Source organism: Excalfactoria chinensis, chromosome 1, assembly GCF_039878825.1.
Source record: "Excalfactoria chinensis isolate bCotChi1 chromosome 1, bCotChi1.hap2, whole genome shotgun sequence".
Classification (NCBI taxonomy): Eukaryota; Metazoa; Chordata; class Aves; order Galliformes; family Phasianidae; genus Excalfactoria; species Excalfactoria chinensis.
The window spans coordinates 56960014-56987738 of record NC_092825.1 but is presented as its reverse complement, the minus strand read 5'-3'; the positions used below and the strand labels follow the sequence as shown (position 1 = coordinate 56987738).

General features: G+C 45.1%; 1 protein-coding gene across 4 annotated transcripts in view; it reads right to left on the bottom strand.

Annotated features, from left to right (window-relative positions):
- Window positions 1–27725, bottom strand: part of IQSEC3 (IQ motif and Sec7 domain ArfGEF 3) — a 104088-nt gene that overhangs the window by 13461 nt on the left and 62902 nt on the right. For all 4 annotated transcript variants that reach the window (XM_072328250.1, XM_072328268.1, XM_072328259.1 and 1 more), the window contains exons 3-7: window positions 27277–27565; window positions 19843–20936; window positions 15028–15189; window positions 2280–2402; window positions 1499–1665 (exon numbers count right to left, since the gene is read on the bottom strand). In XM_072328250.1, the coding sequence (XP_072184351.1) occupies window positions 1499–1665; window positions 2280–2402; window positions 15028–15189; window positions 19843–20936; window positions 27277–27565 (1835 nt within the window). The remainder of the gene's footprint in view (window positions 1–1498; window positions 1666–2279; window positions 2403–15027; window positions 15190–19842; window positions 20937–27276; window positions 27566–27725) is intronic.

The following is a 27725-nucleotide window of genomic DNA, read 5'->3' as shown; positions in this document are numbered from 1 at the left end:
GTGATTTCTCTGTCTGGGGTCTGTCCCTTCTTCATTTGTATTTGCTTAGTTAATTCTCCAAATTTTGCTATTTGACTCTTGAAAAGTCTGGCAGAAAAGTTCTCTTTCTCCCTCCCCTGAGCCAAACATCACAAATTGCCAACCCTTCCTCCCACACTGAATTTCTTCAGTCATTTTACACTGGTTTTCTCTGCTTTCCTCCCAGCTCCCTGGTCTGAGGCAAACCACGCTACAGCTGGGGAATTGCCTAGGAATGGAGAGGCATTGTCCTCTTCTGACTCCCTTTTTCATGACCTTGCAAACATTGCCTGAATTCTCTGTGATTTTTTATAGACGCAGGCCCACAAAGCTCCTGGTCTGTGTGCTGGGCTGAAGGTGAGTTTGGAATGAACTGTCTTCCTTCATCTGCAGCTTGGTCCTCATGTTGGCTGAATTCATTGTGATGATAACTGATGGTGAAAGTTAACATTAATAAATAAAAAAAGAAAGAAAGAAAACCTTTTGGGTTAGTTATATCTGCCATGATACCGAAGGGGTTGATGGCAGAAAATAATTTGGAAGAGGGTCTTGGTGTCACATTATTGTACTCTGAAGTGGATGGCAGACTGCGGAAGGTGCAGGAGACTGGGACAACACTGTCTGAACAGCCATAAGGACAAGAAAACAAGTAGGCGCCCATAGAAGTTCAGGCTCTAGATGGAGATTTGCACTGGGAAAACTTTGAAGGAAATTGATCTGAATTGCAGATGTGAAATAAGAAACACTTGGAAGATGACTGACCTAGGAGTGAGCTTGGCTGGGAAACTAGACTTTGTCTAGACATCGTGTCAAAAAGGCGAAACAATACTGGGCTGCATTAGCAGATCTGAAAATGAGGAGGAGGCAGTGGTTCTACAGATGAGTATGTTGCGACCACATCTGAAGAAATGCTTTTAACAACCTATTACTGAGATAAGGAAGGACCTTGAAAAGTAGAAGAAAATTGATTTGGGGAACTGATGTATTAGAAATTGCTAAGAGGTAATACATGCATGAACTCTGTCAGGCTTACAGTTACTGCAAGCAATTGCAAGCAATTAAGAAAAAAAAGATTTCGCCTGAATAGAAGAAAAATGTGTTCATATATTTAAAGCAACAAGGAGGGGAAGGGCTTGTTTAACATAATTGAACAGGGTCTAGGAAGGATGGAGATGAACAACAGAAAAATGTAATAAATGGACTGCTTCCAAACAGTGAAAACCATTTAAAGACAAAACCATCTCTCAAGGAAAATGGTTAGTTTGTGAAAAGGCTGGACAGCTTTCTGCAGAGGACAAAGCAGAGATTTTCCCATTCCCCAGCAACGCAGAGGACATTTCAAAGCACTCTCCTCCACATCTGGCTTACAGAGAGCACCAGAAGCCCTGGAGAAAGGCAGCTTTGCTAGATTTTTGCTCCCTTCACCTGGGCAGGATTTAGAGAAGCAGGAGGTCAAAAAAAAGCCAAGTGGGATGCTCACCTCTCAGATTGCGAATGAAGTCCTCCAGCATCATCTTCCTGTCAGGCTTGATGTTGGGGCTGTACATATCCGTGTTGAGAAGGATGATTGCAAAGGCCAAGATGAAGATGGTGTCTGGGTTGTGAAACTGCTGGACCACATCTGGATTACACATGCAGTACCTTTGGCTGCAGCAGGAGGGATGCACATACTTAACATAGAACACTGGAGTCCTCTGCTCAAGGGTAGCAATGACTTCCTCATGCATGGATCAAATTCTTCCTTCCACTTTAGCTCTCACATAAATGAGAAGGACCTGCTAGCACTCTGAAGGCCAACTTACCACCAACAGCTGAAACTGGCCACTAAAAGCTTTCTTGTTCTCAGAAGCCAAAAGAGCAAATGACAGTAGACAGACTACCCAACCTGGGGTCACTGCAGTGGTAATACCAGTTTCTACTACAGTCTGTATTGCTAAAGGTTACTCTGGATGCAACAAGGGAACAACCCAGCACCCTTGCAAGCCCCAGAGCTGCTTTTCCTGTCAGTCACCAATAAACAAGGAGTCCTTTGCTGGCAAATATGGCTGGACTCACTCTGACCCTTTGTGCCCTTCATGACACTGGACATCCATTAAGGATGTGGCTCTGTGGCAGCAGTGGAACAGAGGACTTCCACAACCAGCTTCTTTAGAAGGGAAGTCCCTGGCCATTCAGTCCATTGTGCTGCATGTTTTTTGCCTCGGGTGTGCTCTCTGCTTCCATCAGTTGCAACTGTGTGGCCACAGGGCTCTCTGTCTTACCTGAAGGCCTCAATTAGCCGCTCGACCTTCTGTGCCTCCCCCTGCACACGGATGTGGGCCTGGAATTTCCGCAGTGCTTCATCCAGCTCCATGCCTGAGAAGTCCATCTCGTCCACCACGCAGCTGTGGGAAGGGGACATGACATAGCCTTTGTCAGCACCTCCTCCTAGGCAATGCCCAAGCTGAGTTTCCAAGGAAGATACCATGGAAAAGGCCCTGAGATAGCACTGTATTTGTGTTGGTATTTTCCATATCTGTACAGTTATAAATATATAGACAACTATAGTGATGTAGACATTTAGACTCCTATATACCAGTGTGAATACAGAGCTAAATCCATCTGTTTTGGCCTCTTTTAATTATCTGGCAATACTTTACACACTGTCCATTCCTAACTCCCTCCCAGTGCGTGCACTTATTTACCACCCATTTATCCATCCTTATCTGACAGCATCCACTGTACTTATCTTCTCCTCATCTTCCATTCAGTCAAGCATGTATCCACACTTGCAACCCAGATTTTCTTCTCCACTCTTCACTACTATCCAAATGCTGTGGCAAAAATATTCACTCCACTTGTAAAGACCAGAGGCCACTCAAAGAAAATGTGAAATGGAAGCTCTTGTACAGAATACTACAACATCGGCTGGCTTGTAACATCAAGGGTGGTTAAAACTCTGTCCATTTAGCCAGACAGCAGGATCCTCAACAAATATTTCTGTCTTAACTACTATTCATTTCACACATTTCTATTCTTTCCACACAAACTTTTCTACTTCCACCATAATTCAGTGCCACACTACCCTGTCAGCAAAGAAAATCCTTCACCTCACACACTGGTATTGCTTTCCCTTGATAGCAATATATTGCACTCTGGAAATTCATAGCCATCCTCAAATATGGGGATCACTCCACTCTTGCTTCTCATTTATATTCTCATCTTACAGAAGTGCCACTGCTAATCTCAGAAATCTACTACAACTGTTCTTCCTCTCTTCACAGTTAAGTCCTCAAGTTCTTATCAAGTGATATTTTGGTCTTCATTTATAAAATACCTTCCCTATGTGGTTTCAGTACATTTTGTTAGCAGATTCCTCTCATCTATGTCCAGGTCATTGCATTCACCAAAAGGCTAGGCTCAGGAAACTCCTCATAATCTCCTTTAAGTCCATCTTCCTATTTCAGCAGAGTATGTAGGCGCTAATGTCTGCATCAGCCAATTCTCTTTCCCATTCACGATTCCTTTGCTAATATCTTTCTCTTCTACACTCATCTAGCCATTTCTCATGTCAAATACTTTCCTGAAGGTTAGAATTATCTTCTGTATGTTCCTTATCTAGAAAACCAATTATTTATCAAAGAAAGACAGAATTAATCTGTTCTCCACTGGCGCTACTATGTACCATTTACTTTCTTGTCTGGTATTATTTTTTCCCACAAATGAATTCTCAAATCTGACATCATATCTGAAAGATGAAGAAATTCGCAGGTGCCAAAATTCCATTTTCTTTAAATTCTTCCTTAAATACAAAGATACTAGCTCACTAGTATTCAGCAAAATTGCACCACCTGGACATCACAAATATATTAAAAAATCACATTTTCTGCTTCCACGCCCTTCGAGTGCTAATTCTATCTTTTATCCCATTTATCTCATCCTCTGTGTTACATTTAGTTTGGCTTTCTCTTGTAAAGGGTAAACAAGTTTAGGGCTGGGTGGGAATTTTCCAAAAGACAGGTCAACTGGGGCTGCATGAGGAATGTAGAGAATGAGGGATGAGGCAAGTAAATTAAAGGGAGAGGGTCTTAGCTTCCTCCTGGATTCTTCCACTTTCTAGAACAATCTGGAAATTTCACCAAACACGCTTTTGCTAATAAAAAGACATGCTGTAATCAGGTTCTTCTGTGATATCCTACAGATTTTGCTATTAGTCTTTTCTATAGTTCTGCAGTTTGCTGTAGGCTGTTGGGCAGTACTTTGTGAACTAGGCTGTTGAATGTCACAACGGCAGCCTTGCTAGAACAAAAAATTATTGCATGTATCTCTCAGATGGGCAAGGGATAAGATTCAAATGCCCAGAGAGCTCTTTTCCTTGTGGCATTCCTCTATTCATTCAAGAGCTGAGATATAGAATCACAGAATCATAGAATTACCCAGGTTGGAAAAGACCTTGAAGATCATCAAGTCCAACTGCAGCCTAACCAGTACCCTAACTCTAAAAACCCTCCGCTAAATCATATCCCTGAGTACCACATCCAAACGGCTCTTAAACACATCCAGGGATGGCAAGTCAACCACCTCCTTGGGGAGCCCATTCCAGTACCTAACCACCCTTTCTGTAAAGAAGTTCTTCCTAATATCCAACCTGAACTTGCCCTGGCGCAACTTGAGGCCATTTCCCCTCGTCCTGTCACATGTCACTAGTGAGAAGAGACCTGCCCCACTCTCACTGTAAGAACCTTTCAGGTACTGGAAGACGGCAATAAGGTCTCCCCTCAGCCTCCTTTTCCCCAGACTAAACAGCCCCAGCTTCCTTAGCCTCTCCTCGTAGGGCTGGTTCTCCAAGCCCTTCATGAGCCTCCTTGCCCTTCTCTGGACCTGCTCCAGTACCTCCATATCTTTCCTGTGCTGAGGTGCCCAAAACTGAACACAGTACTCAAGGTGAGGCCTTGAGTCATATCACTGCTTAATTGGAGTGACACCCAGAGAAAACCTTACCAAAAGCTCTGTCTGAACTTAGGGTTTTCAGTATCTTCTATGGAGCAGTTATAATCTCAAACAAGAAACATGGACTCCTTCCTTACACAAATTCCAGATAATCAAAGCATAGAAGTAACTAGTCAGGAGAAAGGGCAGAGAATCAATGGGGATGCTCTCAGAGGAAATCTCACACAAAATCTTCATTTTCCTCTCCAAGAGGTGGACTGAAGAAACACTCACAAATTGATTCTGGCAGCAGTGAAAACTCGCTCAACTGCCCCTTTCCTTTGTTATTTTTATTTTTCTCATACTTGCACTCACTTGTCCCTTGGGATGACATCAAAGCATTCTGCTTCTTGGAATTTATCTTTGATAGTAAGAAAAGTTTTCCTCTGGTTAGTCATTATTGTGTTCACAGCTGCAAACATCTCTGCAGTTGGACTTCTGTTATTATTTTTTAATCCTTTCTGATACATGATGTTTCTCAGCATTGACCCCAATGATTTTGCTATTACTATCTGCTTCCAGACGTGTGAAAGCAAGAGTCCTTGCACATACCTTTAAGACCTGTTGAGGTCATCCCAGTAGACCAATCCACCACCATTAAACTGTATTTTTTCCTCTCTCCCCCACTGAGAAATCTTTCCCCCTCCACACAGTGTGGTCATCTTTTATTTCAAGTCTGAATCACAAATAATAAAGTCAATGCTCTTGTCTCTTAGGACAAGTAGGGCAAGTCAGTTGTTTATAGTTCTTTTCAAACTCAAGCAGATAGAATCATTTCCACTGTCATGGTTTTGTGGTGTTGCTGTGCTCACTTCAGTGTCAACATCATTTTTTCAGACCACCCTTCTGCTGTCATCTGTCACACAGCACCAAAGTGTAACGGAATACTGAAGGAAGGTTCAACCTCTACTGCCATGCCACCAACACCTGCCTCTGGCATCATGGTCCAACAGAATAAAATAGGAGGCATTATTTTCAGAGCAGCCCTTGTATTACTCATGCTGCCCATTCAGCTAGTCAGAAAAGATTCCCAACATCTGCCACACAATCCACATCCCTGTGCTGGAAAAAGGACACAGTAAGTAATGCATCAAGCTAATAGGGACTCTGAAATTATCCTTAAGTTATGCTAAAGGACAGAGCAAGACAGAAATACTCTTGAGATTAGATTCTGTAATGTATTGGGGAACACAATACCAGAAACTGCATAGGACTAGTTGAAGAACAGCCTATTTATAAAAGAATGTGTGACCATAAGCACAACACAAGCTCAAACACAGTAGTAGACTGTAGGTTTTTTCTGAGGCATGTTCCTGACCTGGATAGGCAAAGCTGAAATGAACAGCAGAGTTCATCACCTTTACATTTTAAATGTCAGTGTATGGGTCATGCCATAGTCTGGGCTGAGGAGGGCCCAGGATGCGTGAGGGAGCCCCCTTTCGTTAGTTTTGAGAAGGCTCAGGGGAAATCTGAGTGCCTACAGGGACATGCCTACTGGGAGCATGGGAGATGAAGCCTGACTTTTCTCACAGGTGCTCAGTGGTGGGAGGATGAGAAGCATCAGACTCATGCTGGAGCATCGACGACTGCCAGTTAGGCAAAAGGAAAAGACTGCCACCACGAGGGTGCTCAGACATGCAACTAGTGCCAAGAAAGGCTGGAGGTCTCCATTCTCCCCCGGGTATTCAAATTTAAATAAGCTTGACTGAATGAATCAAATGTGTCATCTGCACTAAAGGTCTTCTCAAAATGGTATCAGGCAAAGAAGATCTACAAATAAGATGAGAGGTGACACCTGCCCCCACCAGTCCACTGGACAGCTTGAAGCTTCACAGTTGGTACTACCTCCTGCATCTATACAAGGCATGAAAGCAAAACACTGGAAACAACCAGGAAAAAGGGACACAATGGGATCACCTGGTACCATGTTAGCATAGGTACAGAAAGCCATCACCAGAAATACGAGTACAGCTGGCTTAGATCTTTGTTCAACAACAGTCTCTACATTTTCTTGGCACATCATTTGTAGTTTAATCACTGCACAGGTAACAAACATCTCCTTTCCTATTCACCTAATGTTATAGTCTGAACACTTTCATGTTGTTAGAGGTGCAGCGGGGGAGAGCTACCTACATAGCTTTTTCTCTGTACCTAAGCTCTCTTTTCAAGATCTCTATTCCAGAGATTGAAGAGATGGAATCTGCCCAAACTACTTAGGAAGAGGCACGACTGATATCCATGGAGGGCCTGGCTTCACCTTTAACTGCCCATTCTGTGTTCATGGAGATAAAAGGCTAAGGATAGCAAACCTTAAGTGGCCTTCTCATACTCAGAGTGGAAAGCCTCACTTCAACTCACCTCACCTCACCAGCCCTCCAATGGATCCTTCCTGCTGTACAGCCACCCAGAGGACATCAGGTCCTCTCCTCCCCACTCCTGTCCTTTGGGGATCAGGGCAGCAGAGATGCCACCTTCTCATGCTCAAAGAGTGGGAGTGAGGACTGGGAAAGGACAGCCTGAGGCATCTCTTGAAACTCAACACTTTTTAATAATTGCATCCTCTTTGGCTGCCTGCAGAGTGTCAGTATGCTTTGCCCCCTCTCTCCTACTATCGATGGCTCCATTCCAAGCATCTGCAGTGTGGTTGAGAACCTCCCCTTCCCCAAATCTCTTGGTATATTCTTTCAATTGTCTCATAGAAAGAGCCATTGGTCCCAGCACCCAACTGTTATGTTTTGGTCGCCATGGGAAACTCAGAATCCCATAGCCATGGCCACCTTCTTTTCCAAGCCCTGTAAAGAGTCCTGTAAGAGGACCCTGCACCCAGAATACCAGTCACTGAGCCAGCACAGCCAGTGATATTCTTTCTCTGTGTGAGATGCACAAGAAGTTTTTCTTCAAGGACAGAGGGTGAAACATCTGCTTTTCAAGAAGAGGCAGCTGGTGGAAAGAGGTAATGACATTGAGCTCATGGAGGTGGATCCATCTCCAGAGCATGTCCTGATGGAAGTGGGTCCACCTCCACTTGGGCAGACCACTTACCATGCCATCGTGAAGAGACCATGAAGAGACAAAGGTTGACACAGAGATGGCTCCCTGTGTCCAAGGAATAAAACAGCAACTTATGTTTATGTGCTAAATCTAATACAAACAGCATCATGCCTGTGAGATGCCTATTCCTAGACAACCAGGAGGACTGAAGGACAACAAAGCAAGAGTGGAGTAATCGTCTTACAAAATCTCCTCTTGCTAGGAGGACTTTGGACCTTCAGATCATGTTCCTGAAGTGAGTGGGAAAGGTGCTGACACCTTGCTCATAAACCAGGTGTGGTGACACCTGTTAATGCATAGAGAAGTCAGACACCTCATAACCGCAGAGAATTGCATTCATGGTGTCAGGTGATGGGATCAAAGAGTGAGATCCTCTTTGCATCGTTTTGCCCCACTGATACATCCATGGTGGCTGTGCTGCCTTCTAGGCTGCAAGGCATGATTCCCCCCCACAATTGGTGGGCACACAGACATCAGGGCTGTGAGGATTTAGTATAGGGCTAAGCATGACAAAAAAAAGCCTTGAGCCAAAATGATTCAGAGAAGGCAGGAAGCAGCTGTATCGTGTGGGGCTGGAATCTGCTCACCCATGCATAATGACCTATTTTCTAGCTCTTCCACTCAGGTGACAATGTAGCATGAGCTGGGCTGCAACTAAAAACATCTGTAATGAACCTGCAGCCCATGCTCAGGGAGGAGATACAGGGGGAGGCATCGAGGTGGAAAGTTTAAGACAAGGCACAGAAATACTAATAAAAATCATCCCTTTTCTCAGCATCCCTGTGGTCTTTCTGAAGACAAGTCAGGCATAGGGAATACTGCAGAGGAAGAGATCAAGCTCCCTGGGAGGAAGCTGCACCTGCAGGTGTTAGTTAAGGCCCGCAGTAAGAAAAGCAAGCAGGGCTCTCTGTTTCCTTGCACAAGCAGGCAGGGGCTTGTGTCCCAGTTCTGCCCTCCACACAGCACCTCTTCGGGCTGTCCTCATGCTACAGTTGTCTCTACAATGGAGATCATGGCCTGCAATTGCTGCACTCCCTTTCTAGGGGGTACAGCATCACATGTATTGCCTGATCTCCTCTGGGGTTGCCATGCCTACTTGCCCTCCCAGGACCGTTGGTACTTGGGCATAGTTAGAAACTGCTGCCATGCCTTGGGACAGAGCTGTATTCCAAAGTGGAAAGTTGCTTCCTCTCTGGACACTTTGGTCATGCAGGACAAGACCCTGCCTAGCCTTCTTCACCCTCCTGGAGAGCCTTTGTACAAGAGAAAACCATTTCCCCAGGCATCCATGCAAGTTCAAGCTGTACTTTCAGCCCTTGCAGCTTGTCATGGGAAAGTCACTCTTGCTCACAATTCTGATCTGTGCCACAGCTCTGCTTGCAGCAGGAGGTCAGAACTGCCTAACATGTTCTTCTCTCTGTTCTCTGTTTCCATTGCATCATTATCTACTACTCCTCAGCACAAGAAGCAGCACTGTGCTGCTCAAATCCTCCTGTAATACAAGTCCCCTATTGATCCTCTCTAATGTCCTTAGTGAGAAGGGGAAGGTAGGCTAGTTTGGGGCTAACCTGTCAAGTTCACTCCGCCAGTCAGATGAAGCCAACAGTTCTTTAAAAGACAGCCTCTTAGCTGGGTTTCCATCTCTGCTTTTACACTCCTAAGAGCGACTTTTCTCTCTCTCTGACTTCCCATGAGAAAAAGAGAAGACACTAATGGCTTGACAGACAGGAGAATGTGTCTAACAGTAACTTACAGTCTGATAGGAACAAGCCCCCAGATCAGCACACTGTCCCCTCTTCTTCAATGTCTGCACCTGTCTCTTCTGACAGCAAATGCACCAGGACAGCCACTTCTGCACATTGGAGTCCCACGACCTGAGTACAAACCATCCAACACCAGCAGCACAGCTGACTCAGTTCACGGCACCACACACATTATCTTGCTCATGAATGAACTATAAATGGAAGCAGTTCTTGAGTCAGAAACAGGTGGAGGGGAACAATGAACTAAAGAGAAGGGAAGGATGAATGAAAGAGAACAAGAGCAACAAATAAACTTAGGGTTAAGAGTGCACACAAATAAACAATGCATCCAAGTATGTAATACAAAAGAAAGGAATAAAGAAAAGATGTAAGAATGATGCTGTACCTTATTAGAAATGTGTGCATTGGCCCTGACTTTTTCAAAGTAACAATATGATTTTTCTGTCACGTTTGACAGGTAGATTTGATGAAAACTGTCCAATACCAGAACGCAGTTTTAATGGATGGGGCTCCCTCTCTACAGCTGTATTTCTTGGACTGACAGATGCTGAAACCCTAGGACAGGTCCATCTTGCTGCAGGCAGGATTCTCGTGAGAAGAAGCTGGATCTTACTGTGGGGTGCTGGATCTTTCTGTCAGATGCTTAAAATTGGCTATAGCTGGGATTTATCCCTGTAACATAAAATGTTTAAAAGCTAGATGTCCAGGCAAAACAGGCACAAAGAAAAATGGTGCTCTTGAGGGACCTGTGTCTCTCCACTGGCTAAAGGGATTCATAAATTGATAGATGACACTAAACTTGGTGGTGGTTAACAATAGGGGAGATAAATCCTGCTCTTAAAGATTGAAGCCTTGTTTGCAAGAGGAAATGACATATTTCATCTCTCTAACAAAAGAGAAGTGAGCAGTTTAGTGTTATCAAAGGATGAGTGCCAATTACAGTTAGATGCTCTTGAAAATCCCCTACTCTCTCCCTCATTTCTCTGGCTGGTGTGTGTAATTACCTGTGAGTTATCTGGATATATTTTCTGAGTTCCAAGAAAAACAGATAAAGGTTGAAAGACAGAATAGGAGGATGGAAAAGAGAATATAATTTAAGGACTTCTATTAATTGGATATGCAGATGTGAGAAGGCAAAATAGCAAACTAAAGGGCTTAAGCCTCGTACCAAGTTTATCCTCATTCACCCTTAACCATGCATATGAGGCTTTGCAACCAGTATGATGCATCTTTGGAGTTCTGCATTCACTATGTGGGCAGTAAAGAGGGATCCTCTTCACAGCACCAAGCTCAACTGTGCACTTCTAAGCTCTTCTACCTGACTCTAGGAACAGGCAGTGGTTGGCTTGTTTGCCATCTAGCATAGCTCAAATACCCATGGAAGCCAAGAGAAGTTTGCAGAGTACTGACTTATGGCTGGACTTAGAGCTGAGTCTGGAATTTATAACCTGGGCAGCTCTACCCAGTATCCAAATGCACAATGGAGCTGGAGACTTTTGCAGATGTTTTAAAAGCTGTCTCATTATTTATTTACGCAGTTGGGTTAATTCAACCTGGCTGCAATTGAAACAATGCTTACAGTACACATTTCTAACATAAGTTTTCACATCGAGTGGAAGCTAAACTAACACAGCAAATGACATCAATAATTGAAATTGCTCTGGGGAGGGACGGGATAGTCCAGGAAGGCTCCAAGGCCATGTCTGGGATGTGAAGTAGCAGAGTTGTCTCCTCCTGCACACAGGCTTATTCACTGCAGGTGGTCAGTGCCTACCAATGGCCATTCTAACCAGGCATTGGAGTTTGTCAGGACCAACAGTGCCAAGGAACTAAAGGGCCATTCGGGCCACAGAAATGAGAGTGGAACTGGGAAAGTTATACAAAAGCTATGTAAAGGCTATTCTGATTGCCATGTGCTCTCCAGGGAATACCATGTCTCTTAATACTGGCATGTTAAGCATGGGTATATGTTGGGACTGCAAGACAGACACCGTCCCAACCTGTACAGTGTTCCTGAGCTAACTTGATGGGAGTTGTTCCTTAGTTGCACCCATGGAACAAGGAGCCTGACTAGGACAGTCCTAAAATGCTAGAATGCCTTTGAGTTGCCTTATGCTTACATGCAAACATCTCAGAAGTTGTGACCAGCCCAGAAGCACTGGAAAATGCCATCACAGTGTCATACCCTGCCAGCCTCTGTCAACCCTCTTCATCCTCATGCATAGACAGGAAAAACATCCAGGATGGTAATCCTGTGTGAGATTTTGTCCCAGCAATGCCCTTTTTTCCATGCATGACACACTGCTATGTGTGCAGCTATTGACCACACAGCTCTCACAAGAGCTGACAAAATTTTGCTTGCAAAACCCGCCAGCCACTGCTACCCAAAAGCTCAAAATTTATACACAAGAGAAAGTACCTGCAAACAGCACAGCTGCAACTAGCTGAATTATTTAGCAATCTTTCATTCTTTTCTTTCCTGTTGTAGAACATTTTTTGTATATTTTGCGTCTGCTTTTACATTTCCCTTTAAGGAATATGAGTCAGCAATTTATCTGTTGTTTAAAGCACTCAGGTACAGCTCTGAACTCCAAATTTGGATTTCAGCTGCTTAAAGATACGTAGACGCAACCTTAACTGCTCACTTCCCACTTCTGAGCTTTGCTTCCTCCATCTGTAAATAGGACAGTAGGGACACTGCTTCATAATACACTTGGAGCCCTACATTGAGAGGTACAGTGGAAACAGAAAGCAATGACGGAGTATGGCCACTTGTTTTAATAGTTCTCCTGCAACATTCAGAGACAATACAAGCAACTACATCACAGCAGCTCCTGGGCATTGAGACTGGGAGACTGACATCAAGCTTTGTAATACAGACTGTTACCAGGTGCTGCTGACACAGTCTATAGTCACACATGAACTGGAAGAACGCAGTCATTTGCAGGAATTGAATGTAGGACTACAAAGAAATGCTAGCCTATTGCTACTGCAGAGGCTGTCTGTGCAGAGGCTGGTTTTGGACTTTAGCAGTCTATCTGTCAGGGGAAAGCAGCCCACACACTGCTGGAGAAAGAGAGGCAATTACTTTTAATTGTAGCTCTCAGCACGAAGAAACTGGAGACAACATGTGTTTCATTGCTGCTCTAATCAATACCCATATAGCATATTAAAAATAGGGTTGGATCAAAGATCAGAAATGAGCAGCCACAGGCAGCAGTTGCATCAGGAACTGGCATACTCTCCACCTGCAGTACTGCATTCAGCTCTGGGGTCCTCAGCATAAGGGAATGGACCTGTTGGAGTGATTCCAGAGAAGGCCATGATGATGAACAGAGGGCTGGAGCACCTCTCCTGTTAAGACTGGCTAAGAGAGCTGGAATTATTTAGGCTGGAAAAGGGAAGGTGCGAGGGAGATGTCATTGTGATCTAGTATTTATAGTGGTCCTACAGGAAAGATGGAGAGGGACTCCATCGATGGAGCGATAGGAAGAAAGGTAATGGCTTTAAACTGAAAGAGGTTAGCTTGAGATTAGATATTAGAATATTATTTACTATGAGTGTAGTGAGACACTGGAACAGCTTGGCCAGAGAAGCTGTGGATGCATCATCCCTGGAGGTGTTCAAGGCCTGGCTGGATGGGGCCTGGGCAGTCTGATCTACTCTGTGGCAGCCTTGTCTCCATGAGGGGAGTTGGAACTAGATGAACGTTAAGGTGCCTTTCAACTCAAATGATTCTATGATGATTCAATTATTTTTTTTTCCCAGGAGTAGGAGTGGTGTGATGTTGGATTTAGGTTTTCTCTTTGGCTTGCTTCAAGATAAGCCACTGTGAAACTGAAAAGAGTTATCATTTTGGAGATGGGGAAAATACTACAATGGATGCAATACAAAGGACTGTGCCTCACAGAAAGGCAGCTCTCACTGAGAACTGTGCTATTGCCTAATGAAAGAAAGACCCAGTTGACTGCTGATCATCTCTGGAAACAGGTCTTTGAACAAGCTTGTTGCGCCATGACTACACGTTACATTACCATGCATGGCAGCACTTGCATTTACACTCTGGTGAAAACCCCCCCTCTGCCTTTACTGCATTGGCTCTCAGGGTGGCAGAAGAATTATCCTACCGCTTTACACCATGCAGAGCTGTGCTTTCTCCTTCTCCCTCATCTGTATGGCAAGAAGTAGATCAGGGCCAAACAGGAAATTAAGGTTCATCTCAATTCCCCAGGATCATCTCTGCAGAAAGCCTGTCATCCTGAACAACATTCAGAAAAACAGGTAGTGTGCTTTTCTGCCAAACATTTCTACTCTGCTCCTGTGATGCTCACAGTAGAGGGATAACAAGTTAGCAACATTTAGCAACATGAAAGGCAAGGCAATAGGCAGACACTGAGGTAGCATACATAGGTCTTAGGTGTTCCCAGGATTTTGTAGCCCAAATTGTAAGGCTTGAAAAAGAAGGGAGATGTAGGCTGAGAGATGCATGGCTTGTGTGAGCAGGCGGTAGCCACAGTGAGTGAACTGAAGGGAACAATTCAGCAAAAGCAGCTACTGAAAAGAAGCAGGTTGGAAACCTAAGATCTTGTTGAGAAAAAAGACAGTTCAGTCTGCTAGAGTTTTTGGAGTGGGGATATTCCTCAATGCTCTATGACTACAGAGTAAACTAATTAGTAGCAGGTTTCTTCATGCAGGCCTCTTTATTACCACCCACAGAACAAGCTGCCCTCTTATTTCCCTTATCAAGCAGCTGGAATAATTGAAAAACCCACCCATTACAGACCTGGACAGCAAAGGAGCCATGTGCATAGACAGCATTTGCTGTTTCCTGCTGGTCTCACAGCAAGGAGCAAATGCTTTTTCTCATCTGCTTCTCTTAGCGCTTCCTAGAAAGCAACAGGTGTGCTTTGTTTGGATGGGGTGAGACATGAGTCACAGACTTCTTCAGACACAAAATCTCCTGGCATCACTAGTCTTACCCCCTATGGTGCTGAACTCCAGCTGGATGATGGCAGGCCCTTTGGGAAGGAGAAACCGAAATGACACCAAGAGGCAAACACATTGCTGGGAAATGCAATGAGGGGCACCAGATTGGAGTAGAAATTGTGAAGTTCCCACAGAAACGGAGGGGTATGGAGGACAGGGTGCTTGTTGGTGCAGCTGAGGGCAGGGTGGGTGGTAACTCCATAAAAGAGAAGGAAGGAGAGGACGAGGTTTCCATACTTACTCCAGGACATCCCTGTTGAACTGTTTTTTGCTGTTGCCTAGGAACTCCCCGATCATCTGGCGGCTGAGGCCTTTCCGCTGGAGCAAGAAGTGTGCCACCCCAATAGGAGTGTCTGGGATGAAGCCCCGGGAGATCAGGAACTGGATCCCTTTGTCTGGGTTTCTGAAAAGGAAGGACAAAAATATGGGCAAATGAGGCTCAAGACATAGAGGGGGATAACCAAAGATGGGGCACTTTGTTCCTGTAAATAAAAATTCATTCTCCTCTTCATGTGTTCTACTGCTTGGCGCTGAGTGACATTTCTTCCTTCCTCACTTGAGTCTGCTGCTGGCTGCCTGAATAGAAATCCCATTCTCATATTTGCATTATTCCTTCCTCCACTTCCCCCACCTGTAGCTGTGTTGTTCTTCTCTATTGATTTCCCCCCTCAGGCAGAAATCTGCAAGTGTGGGTGGATGAGAGCATGCACCTGGAGAATGCCTTGTCAGAGCTGGGAGAGAGCTGTATGCAGCTCCAAAACAGAGCACAGAGGGTTTTTCTCCCCCTCTGACTGTGAGTCCCCTCTGAGATCAAGCTGGGTGTGAGTGAGCCCAGCTGCCTGTCTGTGGGAGTGCTCTTCTGCACAATGGTGTGACAGCATCTATGCACACATCTTGGGGTTGGGGGGGGGGGGGGGTACTGTGTGCCTTTACAAATACACATGTTCGCATGTGTGTATATACCCCGTACATGCATATTTTTCTTGCATCATACATTTTCCTAGGAGACCATAGTGTCAACACATTTTGCCTTTCTCCTTATATATCCTATAAGCATACAAGCTTCTATACAACCTGGCAGCAGATTTGAGTCTATGGTGGTGCCTGTCCCACAGTACACACTGGAATGAGTTCTCATGTGTGCATTGTGTAGATTTTTTTCCTATACTTTGGACTGTGCCACTGAAGAGCCTCAGTCACGATGCACTCTTGCAATGTGGAGGATTTCCATGTTCCTTTCATTCTCTGAGCCGGTGAACAGGGAAAGGTAGCATCCTCATGAAGGAGAGGAAAGGAAAACATACTTTAACCTAACATTAACCCAACATTAACCCAAATTCAGGGATCTTTGTCAAGGCTCGAGGGCCAGGTTTGCTCAGGCTGTTTTCTGGGGTGATGCAAGGATTGGATGAGATCTCCAAGCACGTGAATGCATGATATGCACAGGCACAGAGTGTGACACTATCAGGTGGTGAAGGATGTGGGTGAGCAACATATGTCTAGCTATAAGGGGATCAGCATTCAGGAGAATGGCCTGCTCCCTACAGAGGCCTCATGTTATACTAACAGAAGCTGGATAGAAGATATTTCTGCTTACTCTGTCATGTCACAAGGAAAACATCCTGGTCAGGGTGCCATTGTCAGAAAGAGTGTCTGGGAGAACAAGCCAGTCCATTAAATTTATGAATAGGAGGGATGCAAGATCTGACATTGAAAACCTAGCACTTGTTAAAGGAAAAGCAACAGTTCTATTTCATCATACAGATCTCCAGCTTCACCTTCGAAGAGCACAGGTTCAGCTAAATGCAAGGGCTAAATGGTCACGAGTGAAGTCAAGATAAGCAACAGAGATTCAGAAAACAGACCTTCATGTGAGTATTTTAGTCTTTGGGCCAATGTAATGTTCAAGGTAAAACCTCAGTCACTGATGTGACTTCAAAGACACTGGACTGACTTTGGATTAGTTCCAGAAGAGATGGGAGCTGGACGTGCCAGGAAAATGCAGTTCTAATATGGACTGGCATAGACATGCAGATTTCAGAAGGGATGGAACACACAAAGCAAGAGGATGTAGAATAAGACAATCCAGCTCTGACAGCCCTCTTTTACTGCATGGACTAAAGCTCAAATATAAATGAACACAGCTATTTTACCAACAGCAGCCTTACATCAGCTTTTCCCAGGATTCAAGCTGTTCCCCACAAAATCCTAGTAATGATACAGCATCTCTGCCACTGAACACCTGTATATGTATCTCGTATACTGCAGCACATGGCTTTTACCAGATGTGCAGCAAGCAGCTCCATTTCTTTCTCTCCTGAGCTCAGTCCTTGCTATTTTCCTCAGTATTTCAGGGGTGTTAAGCATGGTCAACAAATGCTGTGGGATTCCTCACGTCCTGCTGGCTTTCCAGGGCCACAAAGATGGTGAAGGGCCTGGAGCATCTCCCCTACGAGGAGAGACTTAGGGAACTGGGTCTGTTTAGCCTTGAGAAAAGAAGGCTGAGAGGGGACTTGATCCAGGTTTATAAATACCTGAGGTGTGGGAGCTATAGTGGCGAGGCTGGTCTCTTTTCAGTAGTGCGTGGGGACAGGACTAGGGGCAATGGGCTGAAACTCCAGCATAGGAAGTTCCGCACGAATGTGCGCAAGAACTTCTTTACAGTGAGGGTGACGGAGCACTGGAACAGGCTGCCCAGGGAGGTGGTGGAGTCTCCTTCTCTGGAGATATTCAAGACTCGCCTGGACGCCTACCTGTGCGACGTGGTGTAGGGAGCCTGCTTTGGCAGGGGGGTTGGACTCGATGATCTCTAGAGGTCCCTTCCAACCCCTATAATTCTGTGATTCTGTGATTCTGTGATTCCCTCTGCCCACACAGCCAGCTGCCCACACACACTGAGTTATTACAGAAGTGCTGCATAATGAAGTACTCTCCGTTCCAGGGATTCCACCCCCTCACTGTGGAGGGAGGGAAGGAGAAAGTGCCACAACAGTGCAGGATCAGTCTGTTCCCAGGGGCCTGCTCCAAGCCAGAACTTACAGAAAAGCAGTGCAGGGCCAGACAGACTATGGCAGATGGTGCTAGCAATTGGAGGCTTCCAACTCTTGGTCCAGCGGAGCAGCCAGCAAAAATATGTGCATGCACATACTCACAGCCTCAGCTCCATGCACTGTGGGTCGGTGAGTGCATCACACACCCTACAACAGTAAACCACCTCCTTGGCAGGGAGACTAACAATCAAATAATTGCACTAAGCTGAATGAGCAAGAACCTCCTTGCAACCCCTTGGGTTGTGGTACGTTACAGTGTTACAAGAGGAGCTATGTGTCCCTTAGTTCCTTCTCATAGAATTAAAGAAAAAGAAAATGCTCTGCTTCCCAGAGCTAAGTCCATTCCCTTTCTCCCTACCCTCCAATGTTTTGTCTAGAAAATCGAGCCTCACAGGTTACTGACACAATGTTTTAGCAACTAAATTCAAGGCAGCAGGAGAGGACTGGCCGGGAAGTTGTGTTTCAAAGCACCATGGTGTTACTCAGTTCCTGATCCCACAGAGACGTGCAAGATGCAGGAAACTCAGGTCATTAAATGAAGAATGGCAAAGCTGCCCCAGAAGACCCAGTGTTGTTAATCTGTCACATGAATGTGTGCCAGGCAGACTGGGGGAGGCAGACAGGCTGGGAAAAAAACACTTTCACTCCTGCTTTATGATCACATCAGGACTCGTGTCAGCTCTGCATGAACCAAAGGAAAACACATTGGGTATAAGAACTGCCAAGCACGACTGAAAATACTGAAACACTTGGTTTGCAGAGATGTGAACCCTGTGTCCTCCTCCAGAAGGACACCAATCCCAACATAAGTACCACAACATCTTTGTGGATCTGGAACTATGTCATAATCAGCCCCCATCTGTTCCTGGTGCCCACCTTCTCTTATTCCAGCCTTCTCACATCCATTGGGCAAATGTGTGCTGCCAGAGCCTGGCTTTGATATATACATGTGAACCCACCTGTTCACAATCTAATGAGCAGAGTTAGTAAAATGTCCTCCTCAGTATCCCAGGCTCTCTCTGAGTCCCAAGTTCATCTGCTCTTACAGAACTTCAGTTCTGGATGTGCTCTGCAGCCAGCACTAAAAGCCTTTCATCTACGTTCCTGCCTTCTGGGGTCTACAGTCTCTGTACTACACATATTTAATCCTTGCCTGTGCAAAACTTTTGTTCACAACGGCATAAACTTCAGTCCTTGCTCTGACCACGAGGCCCAAACTAACATGTGGCAAAACATTCTGCTTGTATGAGTGTATTATGTTCCCAGCACCTTCATCTGGGATTCAAATGGAAACCAAGAGAGCATGAGATAAAATATCACTATTTCTTATGGGCTGTTTTTATGAGAAATGCCTCATTAAAAGACAACAAGCAAATCTAAAACTTCTTATTAGAGCTCAGCTGCTTGCTGTCAATCTAAAATATGCATTTGACCCCTTGAGTTCACCCCTTCTGACTGTACTCTCTGAGCCACGCTGCTTTACTTTCACATCTAAGGGCTTTTCATAGGATATCAGATTCAGATGTATGAGAGACTGAGATGACTAAACCTGTTCTATTAAGATGAAAAAAATCTACCCAAAAAAACAGAAGGAAAACAACAGCCAGAGCACTCATACCAGGTTAGCTAAGCTCTGATCTACTTTTCTTTCTCCTTGGAAGTGTTCCAAGTTAAGTACATGAGACTGTTTTTACATCCCCAGATATGCTTCTGCTTTATCAACAGACCGTGGCATGATCTCAAATGGACTGAAATTGGGATCTAAGGTTCATAATTCAGGACAGCATTGTTCTTTGATTGGGCAGAAGATCAGCATAGCACTTGGGAAAATGTAGGGAAAAAGGCATTGAGTGGACAACCCATGGTCTACATTAGATACTGAGAAGGTCATACCCTTTAATATGAAGAACTTCCCTAGAGACAGATCTAGACCAAGAGCTTGTCTCCACCTATTCTTGTGAGGCTTTTAACAGTTTAGGAAACAAAAAAGATGAAGAGTCACTTACATATTAAAGAGATTCAGCCCAATGCGGTAGAGGCGTTTTCTCATGGTGTCCGTGGAAAGTGTGGGAGACTTGCAGCTAGCTGGGTTCTCACAATGGTACCGTGGGAGGCTGAGGATCATGGCTTGCAGTGCTTCTTTTGAGGACACCTCAGAGGCTGACTTTGCTGAAGTGGAGGTGCTGCTGCTGCTCAGCTGCTCTGAGTTGTCTGCATTCTCAGATTCAGAGCCTTTGCTTTGCCCCGTCTCGTTGTTAGTATCAAACTGGAGCTTCTGCACTGCCATCTGCCCAGGCTCCTCGTTGCTGTCCCCCATGCCATTAGTGCTAATGTTCACTTCAGTGAAAGTGTGGCTGTTCTGGAGAGCTTCTGTCTCAGGTAAGCACTCTGGGGCAGCCTGCGGTTCACTGTCTTCTCCCTCCCCTTCTCCTGGGCTTTCTTCAGACTTGGAGGCTTGAGAGAGCCCAGCCTGGGCATTGCTGCTCAGGCAGTTTGCCATGGACACCGAGGTAGACGATGAGACAGAGATATTCTTATTGTCAATCTGGACCGTGACATCTCGAAAAGCCATCATGAGAGTGCTGCTGCTCTTAGGTAGGGTATCTGGCAGAAGCCCTTCCTCCTTCTCCTTCTCCTGCAGCTCAGCTTCTAAGTCTTGATTTGGTTGCATTGAACTGGCACTGAAGGTCTCTCTTATCTGGTATGAGCCCCCATCCTGCAGTGAGCACATGGTCTTCAAGCTCCAGGTGCTCAGAGCATCATCAATAGACTTGGCCAGGGACTGAACTTGTTCCGTGAAGGAGTCCTCCAGCTCAGTCAGTGCTCCACTGATTGTGGCTGGCAAAGATGGAGACCTCACCAACGGGATGCCCACAAAGTTGTACCCCTCTACTAGGGCTTTCTCAGCAGAGAAGCTCTCAGAGTTCTGGACCCGGACTTTCCTCAGAGAGATGCGGCGTGGCATGCGGCTCTCCAGCAGTGAGTTGCGGATCTTCTCAAAGTTCTTGCTGAGCTGATATTGTCGGAAAGCAGTTTGGATGGTGCAGGCTGCCCTGCGAGATACCAGGTGACCCCCGTATTTGTGCTCTAGCATTTCAATCTGAAAGACATACATAAAAGAGGTTATTTTTTCTTAATTGACTTCTGATGGCTTTACATGACCCCAGTTGCAACACTGATTAGTCTATAATGACTGTCAGAAGTACTTTCTACACGGAATTAACCTTCTTCTGCATTGCTGTGCCCTCAGTATCATCAGAAGACCTTCCTTTAGGCATGGCCAGTTGAAACATCAGCACTGTGAGCTTCCTTACACCTGTAGCATGACCATGCCTCCTCCTAAAGTCCCTCCCATACAAGCTGGAACCAGGAGGCACCCCTCCTTTGCATTTCCACTTCTGTCAGCATGATTAAACAGACAATTCCAGAAATGTGTCTTCTTGCTCAGCAGTGCTCTGTTAGTTATAATAGAATGGCCAGTGTTGGAAGGTATCTTAAAGATCAGCTATTTCCAACCTCCTGCCATGGGTAGGGTTGCCACCCAAAAGATCAGGCTGCCCAAGGCCCCACCCAGCCTGGCCCTGAGCATCTCTAGGGATGGGGCAACCACAGCTTGGTCTCCCTCCTTTTTATAAGCTCCCTTTCAGTAAGGGAAGCGTGCAATGAAGTCTCCCCAGAGCCTTCTTCAAGGTGAACAAGCCTAGCTCCCTCAGCCTTTCATGTTAGGAGAGATGCTCCTGTCCTCTGATCATCTTTGTGGTCTTCCTCTGGACTCGCTCCAACAGCACCATATCTTTCTTGCCCTGGGAGCCCCAGGCCTGGACGCAGTACAAAGATCGTTGCTTTAGCAATGTCAAGGATTTTCCCTTTGTTCAGAGTGCTTCTAAACTTCTCCCATCCTTATTCACCTTAGTAAATATTGACAGGAACAAGAAGAAACCATTCAGAATAAGGAAAGAAAAACAGACTTCTAAATGCAGAAAATGCTGTCTTGGTCATAGCTAGCAGGAAGTATCCATTTCCACAGAAGTCAGTAGAGGTTGTGTTTTTTCTGTGTCTTTTTGCAAGCTCTCTGAATCCCAAAGTGTCTTCCTTTCTGGTCTCTGAGTTTTTCAGGCATTAACCAGAAGTAAAATGAAAACAGCTCAAGAAGAGAAAGACAATCAAGTTTGAAAGGTAAGAAATTCTGACTATAGACACTGAGACATGACATTAAGAACAAGTGGCAGCAGGATTTTCTCCTTCCTGAACTGGTAATAACACACACACATGTGAATACATACACACACAGCCAAGTGGCACCCCAACAGGCTTCAAAAAAGCAAGTATGTATGGTCTTTTCCATAATCTAGTATTTGTACTTCCAAGTATTGCTCTCCCTCTTGTTCTGTTGCTGGGCCTTCACTAACATGCTGCAGGAGAATGTCTGCTTTCTTGGTTCCAGGGAATAACTGAGAGCTGACAAGTGGGGCGATGTGAAGATGATGGTGAATGATGGGACTGGAGAAAAAAAAGGATGAATTCAAACTGCTTTCACTGAGGTCTTGTCTGAATGATTAATTGACCTCTACATTGTCTACACTCGATAGAGCAGAACACAGGTGTAGACTGTAGTATATATATGTGCGTGTGCACATGTGGAAAAGCCTACCAAAGGTGAAGTGCTGGGCTGGGAGCACTGGTAAATTCAGTCTTGAATTAACAGAGGATTGGCTACATCATTCATGTGGTGAGTATACTTAAACCCAGGTACACACTGCTGTTCCTCAAGGTATGCCTTGCTGGCCCATTATTCAGAGGGTGAAGGACTGAGCTGCCAGAAAACCTAAGGTTAAGTGCAAAGGCAGAATGAGGTGTGAGCCCCAGCTTCCAGAGACATGTGATGTAAACTGCTTCTTCTTTTCCATTTTCTAAAAACACTATGTAAATTGTGGATAAAACCATCAGTGAGTGAACTGGATACAAAGGGAGGTCTGGAATGATAGCTGTGAGAAGTACAAATCAAATCACACATCTTTCCAGTATTAACTCCCCTAAATGCAGGAGATGATTGTAAGATTTTGGGAGATGACAGGAAGAGACAAATAGCGTAAGCCCAGTCATTCTTCTCCTCCACTGGTATCCTGGCTGCTGGAGTATGAATTGCAAGCCTTGCCTGCCCACTTCCACCCCATCACTCCAGGCAGCAATAAGTCTGAGTACCCTGCTGCACCAGATGAAAGACTGCCATTTCTTGGAGAGAGCAGAGAGATAACATCCTTTCATATTCTCCTCCACGAAAATGAAGAAGGGATCCTTTGCCCTGTGCTTGTTTTTTGTTTGTCTTGCTGCTGAATTCACATCTGCCCAAGGCAAGCGTCAAAGCCCAGCACTGGCAAATTCTAACAATTTGCTTAGCAATAGGGTCAGTAGAGGCAGCTGGATCAGAGCTCTGCTTATCCCTAATTTAAAAAGTGTTGGCCTATTATTTGCCCTGCTGCCTTCCCAGAACAGATCTGTAGAACTGATGCTAAAAATCAACTACGCAAAGATCATGGATTCAGGTTCATTTACTACAAGACGTATCAGTCGGTTTTTTGGATAAAAAAGGTCTCTGCTTATCCCTGGAGTTCATTTAATATGGCAAGAAAGAGGAATACAGGGACAAGAAGATATTCTTGGTAGCCAGTAGAAGGGTTCTGCTATGTTCTCTGACCTTATTTTCTAAATGACCATCTTAAATCCCACCATCAATCCAGCACTCCTGCCACATCTCTTCAAATAGCTTGGTTCTTTGTCTCCAGGAGGAAGTCTCACGTAGATAAATGGATATTTAACCCATAACCTGTACATACCCAATCCAGACAGTTACTGCTGACAACTGACCTTGAGCACTTCATATAACCATCTGGTTAATCAAAATGTATAGCTAATTGTGTTGAGAGGGAAAGAGGAACAAATGGGAGAGACAGACACAGCTATCTGAGAAACAGAGTAATAGTAAGATACAAAATAAAGCAGAAGCAAGAGCCTTATAATTACCTAGGTTTCCAAGGAGGTGACAGCCATTCTGAAAATGTGAAATTCATATGCTCTGATCTTATTAGAGTCTAGGACAAGATGTCACTGCTGATCTGAAGTAAAAGGCCAATTTTCTCTCATGCAAGGACAGTTCCCAAAAAGACAGACTTTAATAACTATTAAGCAGAGAGATCCTTCTAACAATCTGAAGGAATGATGCAAACTGTCAGTACCTTGACACAACAATCATGAGATTTTTGCAGTCCATTATCTCAGCCTTCTCAAAGGACTAAGGCATTACAGAACAGAACAACATGTAAAGTGAGAGGACTCCCAACATAGTCTGTTCTCCAGTTTGTACCAGGAGCACAAGGACAGGTTCTGCAAGTGGTCATACAGTCCTTACCAGCAAGGGGCATCTTACAGTGTTCTGCAGCTGGCATAACAAGGGCCCAGAGACGTGAGATGACTAAGTGTGTCTAAAGGATGTGTGAGATGGCAGGCAAAGCCAAAACCAGCAGGCCCATAAACCAGTGCCCTCCCCTCCCCACTGGAGTGGGTCTTGGTCTCTTTCCCTTTGATGTAGCCCAGGCTTTTACGATTTACTGATGTCTGAGACATTCACATTTGCTACCAGGGCAAGCAAATTGACACTCCAGAGGAATTAAAGATTTCACACAGCTCTTGGTCTGTTTTCTTCCTCTCAAAAGGAAGAAAGGGCATCCATTAGCACACCCCAGCAGTCACAGGTAATGGAGATGTATGTCTGGCTTGCTGAAGGAACTTTCCCTGCCCATTTGAGAGGCCAGACATGATTGACCACCTCTCACTCCTAATAAACCCTATGAATCACAAGTAATTGCCTACTTAAAGATATTCTTCTCTGGGGAATTATCTGACAGCTAAAGCCAAAGAAGGGAAAAGCAAGAGAAGGGTAAGGGGGATTTCAAAGTATAATTAGCTTAATAAATTTCTGGGCCTCAACATAAAAACTCAGTCTGAGCAATTCAGGCCTTGTGGCTGAATTACAAATGGCTGGGAAATATCCATGGCCATGAGAGACTGCACACGAAGGAAGCTTAATAAAGTCAGCCTAAGGCAAACCAAAGTGTCAGGCCTGGGTATGGCAAAAGAGTTGAGGTATGTACCCCATGCTTTTGTTGCCCAGAGACATAAAAACAGAAGTCTATCAGGATACTCTCAGTTGCCACTAGTTTTCCAACCAGGTAGCCACTGAGAAAGGCTACATGCCACCATGTTAGCAAGAAGAGACTCAGAGACAGAATCTGAATAGCTTGAGTAAATGTATGCATTGTAAGTAACAATAATAATAGAGAACACAGACATTCTCTATCGTTCCTTCTTAACATCTCTCCCTCCCACCAAATTCTCACAATGAAATGGCATTACTACAAAGGCCATGTGTTAATGGGATATTTTCCTTCATATATGAAACATCTGCTAGACCTTCTGCACAGAAAGCTCTTTGTGGTCTTCATATTCCCTACTGTCCGGCAGAGCCTAAACTTAGGGGAACTTAACAACCCTCTAGCTTAATGCTGAGGGGCAGTGACTGGTAGATGAACTGTATCTCCAAGCCATTCAGAGGAGGTTTTGTGCTGCCCTCCTTCTTCAGCAGCACTCAGTCCTCTCCGGAAAGCAAAATATGAGTTCAACTGCACTGTGAGGCTAAAAATGCCTTCTTCCACCTGTTTGTAATGCATGTTAGTAGAACTCACACTAAGAAAATTTACAAATTACTACTCGACAAGTAGGTTGATAGGAAACCTATGAAACCGCTTACTACAGAGTGTAAGAATGTATGTAAGATTCCTCTCCATGGAAATCTCCCCTTCCAGAGCAGGAAGTAGTTTGCTGAAATCATCCATCAGGCCTGGAGTACCACACATATTTTAATCCCCCTCTGTTGTGGGAAAAATGGTTCTACCTATGAGACAGGCAAGGTTCCTGCAAGGTCGGTACTGCAAGGCATCAGAATTTAATGAACAAGCAGCTAACATGTTTCTCTGTCGCACATGTATCCAGGGCAGGCCTGGCCTCTGCTGCAACAACAGCGATGGGACAAAATGACCTTAAAGCTAAAATAACACAGGACAGACACTCCCAAGAACAAAAGCAGAGCAACTCTAGGACATAGAGGAGGTTAAGCCCATATATAGCAGTCAAGATCTGGCCCACCCTGAGGGATAGGTCACATCAGTTTGTAAAGCCAGTTAATTAGTCTCTCTTATTTCTTTTCCCAGCGTGAAGCAGGAATTCTGGATATGCAGTATTTGAGAAAGACAAAGAGCCAAGGCTTCTTTTCTGTACAGGAATTTAGTGGCCCTTGATCTGAAATGCCTGTTTGGGACAGCAGCATTGCCCTGAGGGAAGTGGCAGAAAGATGTCCCAGAAACAGCAGTTTCTTCTATGGGAACCTCATTAGCTGAGAACCTTCATCTGCAATAGCACAGCTCCCACTGAATTCTGCCATTGAATGTAACATGGGCAGTATCACTAGCCCTTGTTTGTCCTGTCCATCTCACATCCTGCAGAGTCTGTATATTACACAGCCTCTGGTTGAGCTGACAATCCAGAGAAAAGTCAGAAATGATTCTTTAGGTTTTTACTTTGCGCAACATTTCTCCTGGGCTGTAAACTGCAGAGACACGGGGTGGTGAGGGCACATTTCCACCTCATTGCCTTTGAGTGAAGAGGCCAGCTGCTATTAGCCCCTGTCCCACTACAGCTGTTTGAGAGCCCCATTGGGAAACGCAAATAAAGATGGGTAGACTGTGCTCTGGAGCTAGTCTGTAGTCTCAGGCACAGGAGGAAAGGTTTGAAACTTCCAAAACTGAATCATTGTCTCAGTCTGATAAACCTCCCTGCCTCTTCAGCATCCTGAAGGCAGTGATATGCTAACACAGTGATACACACTGCGCAGGACACCTGAATAAACCTCACCTCCCCTGTGAGCTCATGCTGTAAAGAGACTAACATGAAAGTGCACATGGGGCCTGTCCAGGTTAATCCAAGAGGGTCAGATGGCTCTTGGAGACCTCTCCCATGAGGGAGGCTTTTTGTGACTATCATTTGCAGGGAGGCCTACAGGGACTGTGCGCTTTTGTGCAGGCAGAGTCTCCAGATGCCTCACTCCTCAACTGCCTACAATCCATCTCTAAACCTATGGTCGCACCCGAGTGCCTTTTTGGAACAGAGTACAGCAGGCTCGGGTGAAAGACTATTGCAGTCAGAGGTGGGGAAGTTACTTCCTCCATCAGCCCCACGCAGCCAAAAGGCCAGGCCTGCTCAGGCTGGGCGAAAGCTCTAAACGAACAGGAGGCTGAAGTATTGGCAGAAACATGGGCACACCACAGTGTGAACACAGCCCCTCCCACCCCATCCCCTTCTCCCACAGCCTGAGGAGGAAGCCTCTGTACCTGTTTATTCTTTAGGTCAAGGGAGAGCTCATAATCGGAGGCAGCTGCATGGGAACACGAGGCCGTCCCTTTGCTGCGCTGCACTCTCACTGGGGAGCCCGTGTGGTGGAGGCTCGCCTTCTGCACCAGAGGGGAACACCCCGCTGCCTGCTCTTCTTGGAGCTCCTCATGCTGGGCTTTTAGCGTCTGGGTGTCGGACCTGCCTTCCTGGCCACTCTGTCTGCCGGCCTCCTTCGGATCCTCCGTTTCACACCCGGCTTTCTTGCTTGTGGAACCGCTGGGATCATCACTGTGAACAAAACGCAACGTTTCTCTTTTTTATTTGGTTTTTTTTTTTTTCTTTTTTCTTTTTTTAATTATTATTATCATTATCATTATTATTATTTGTATTGTTTATGATTACGTTTATTATTGTTCGCTACGCTCTTTCACTGATCTACATTTTAAAT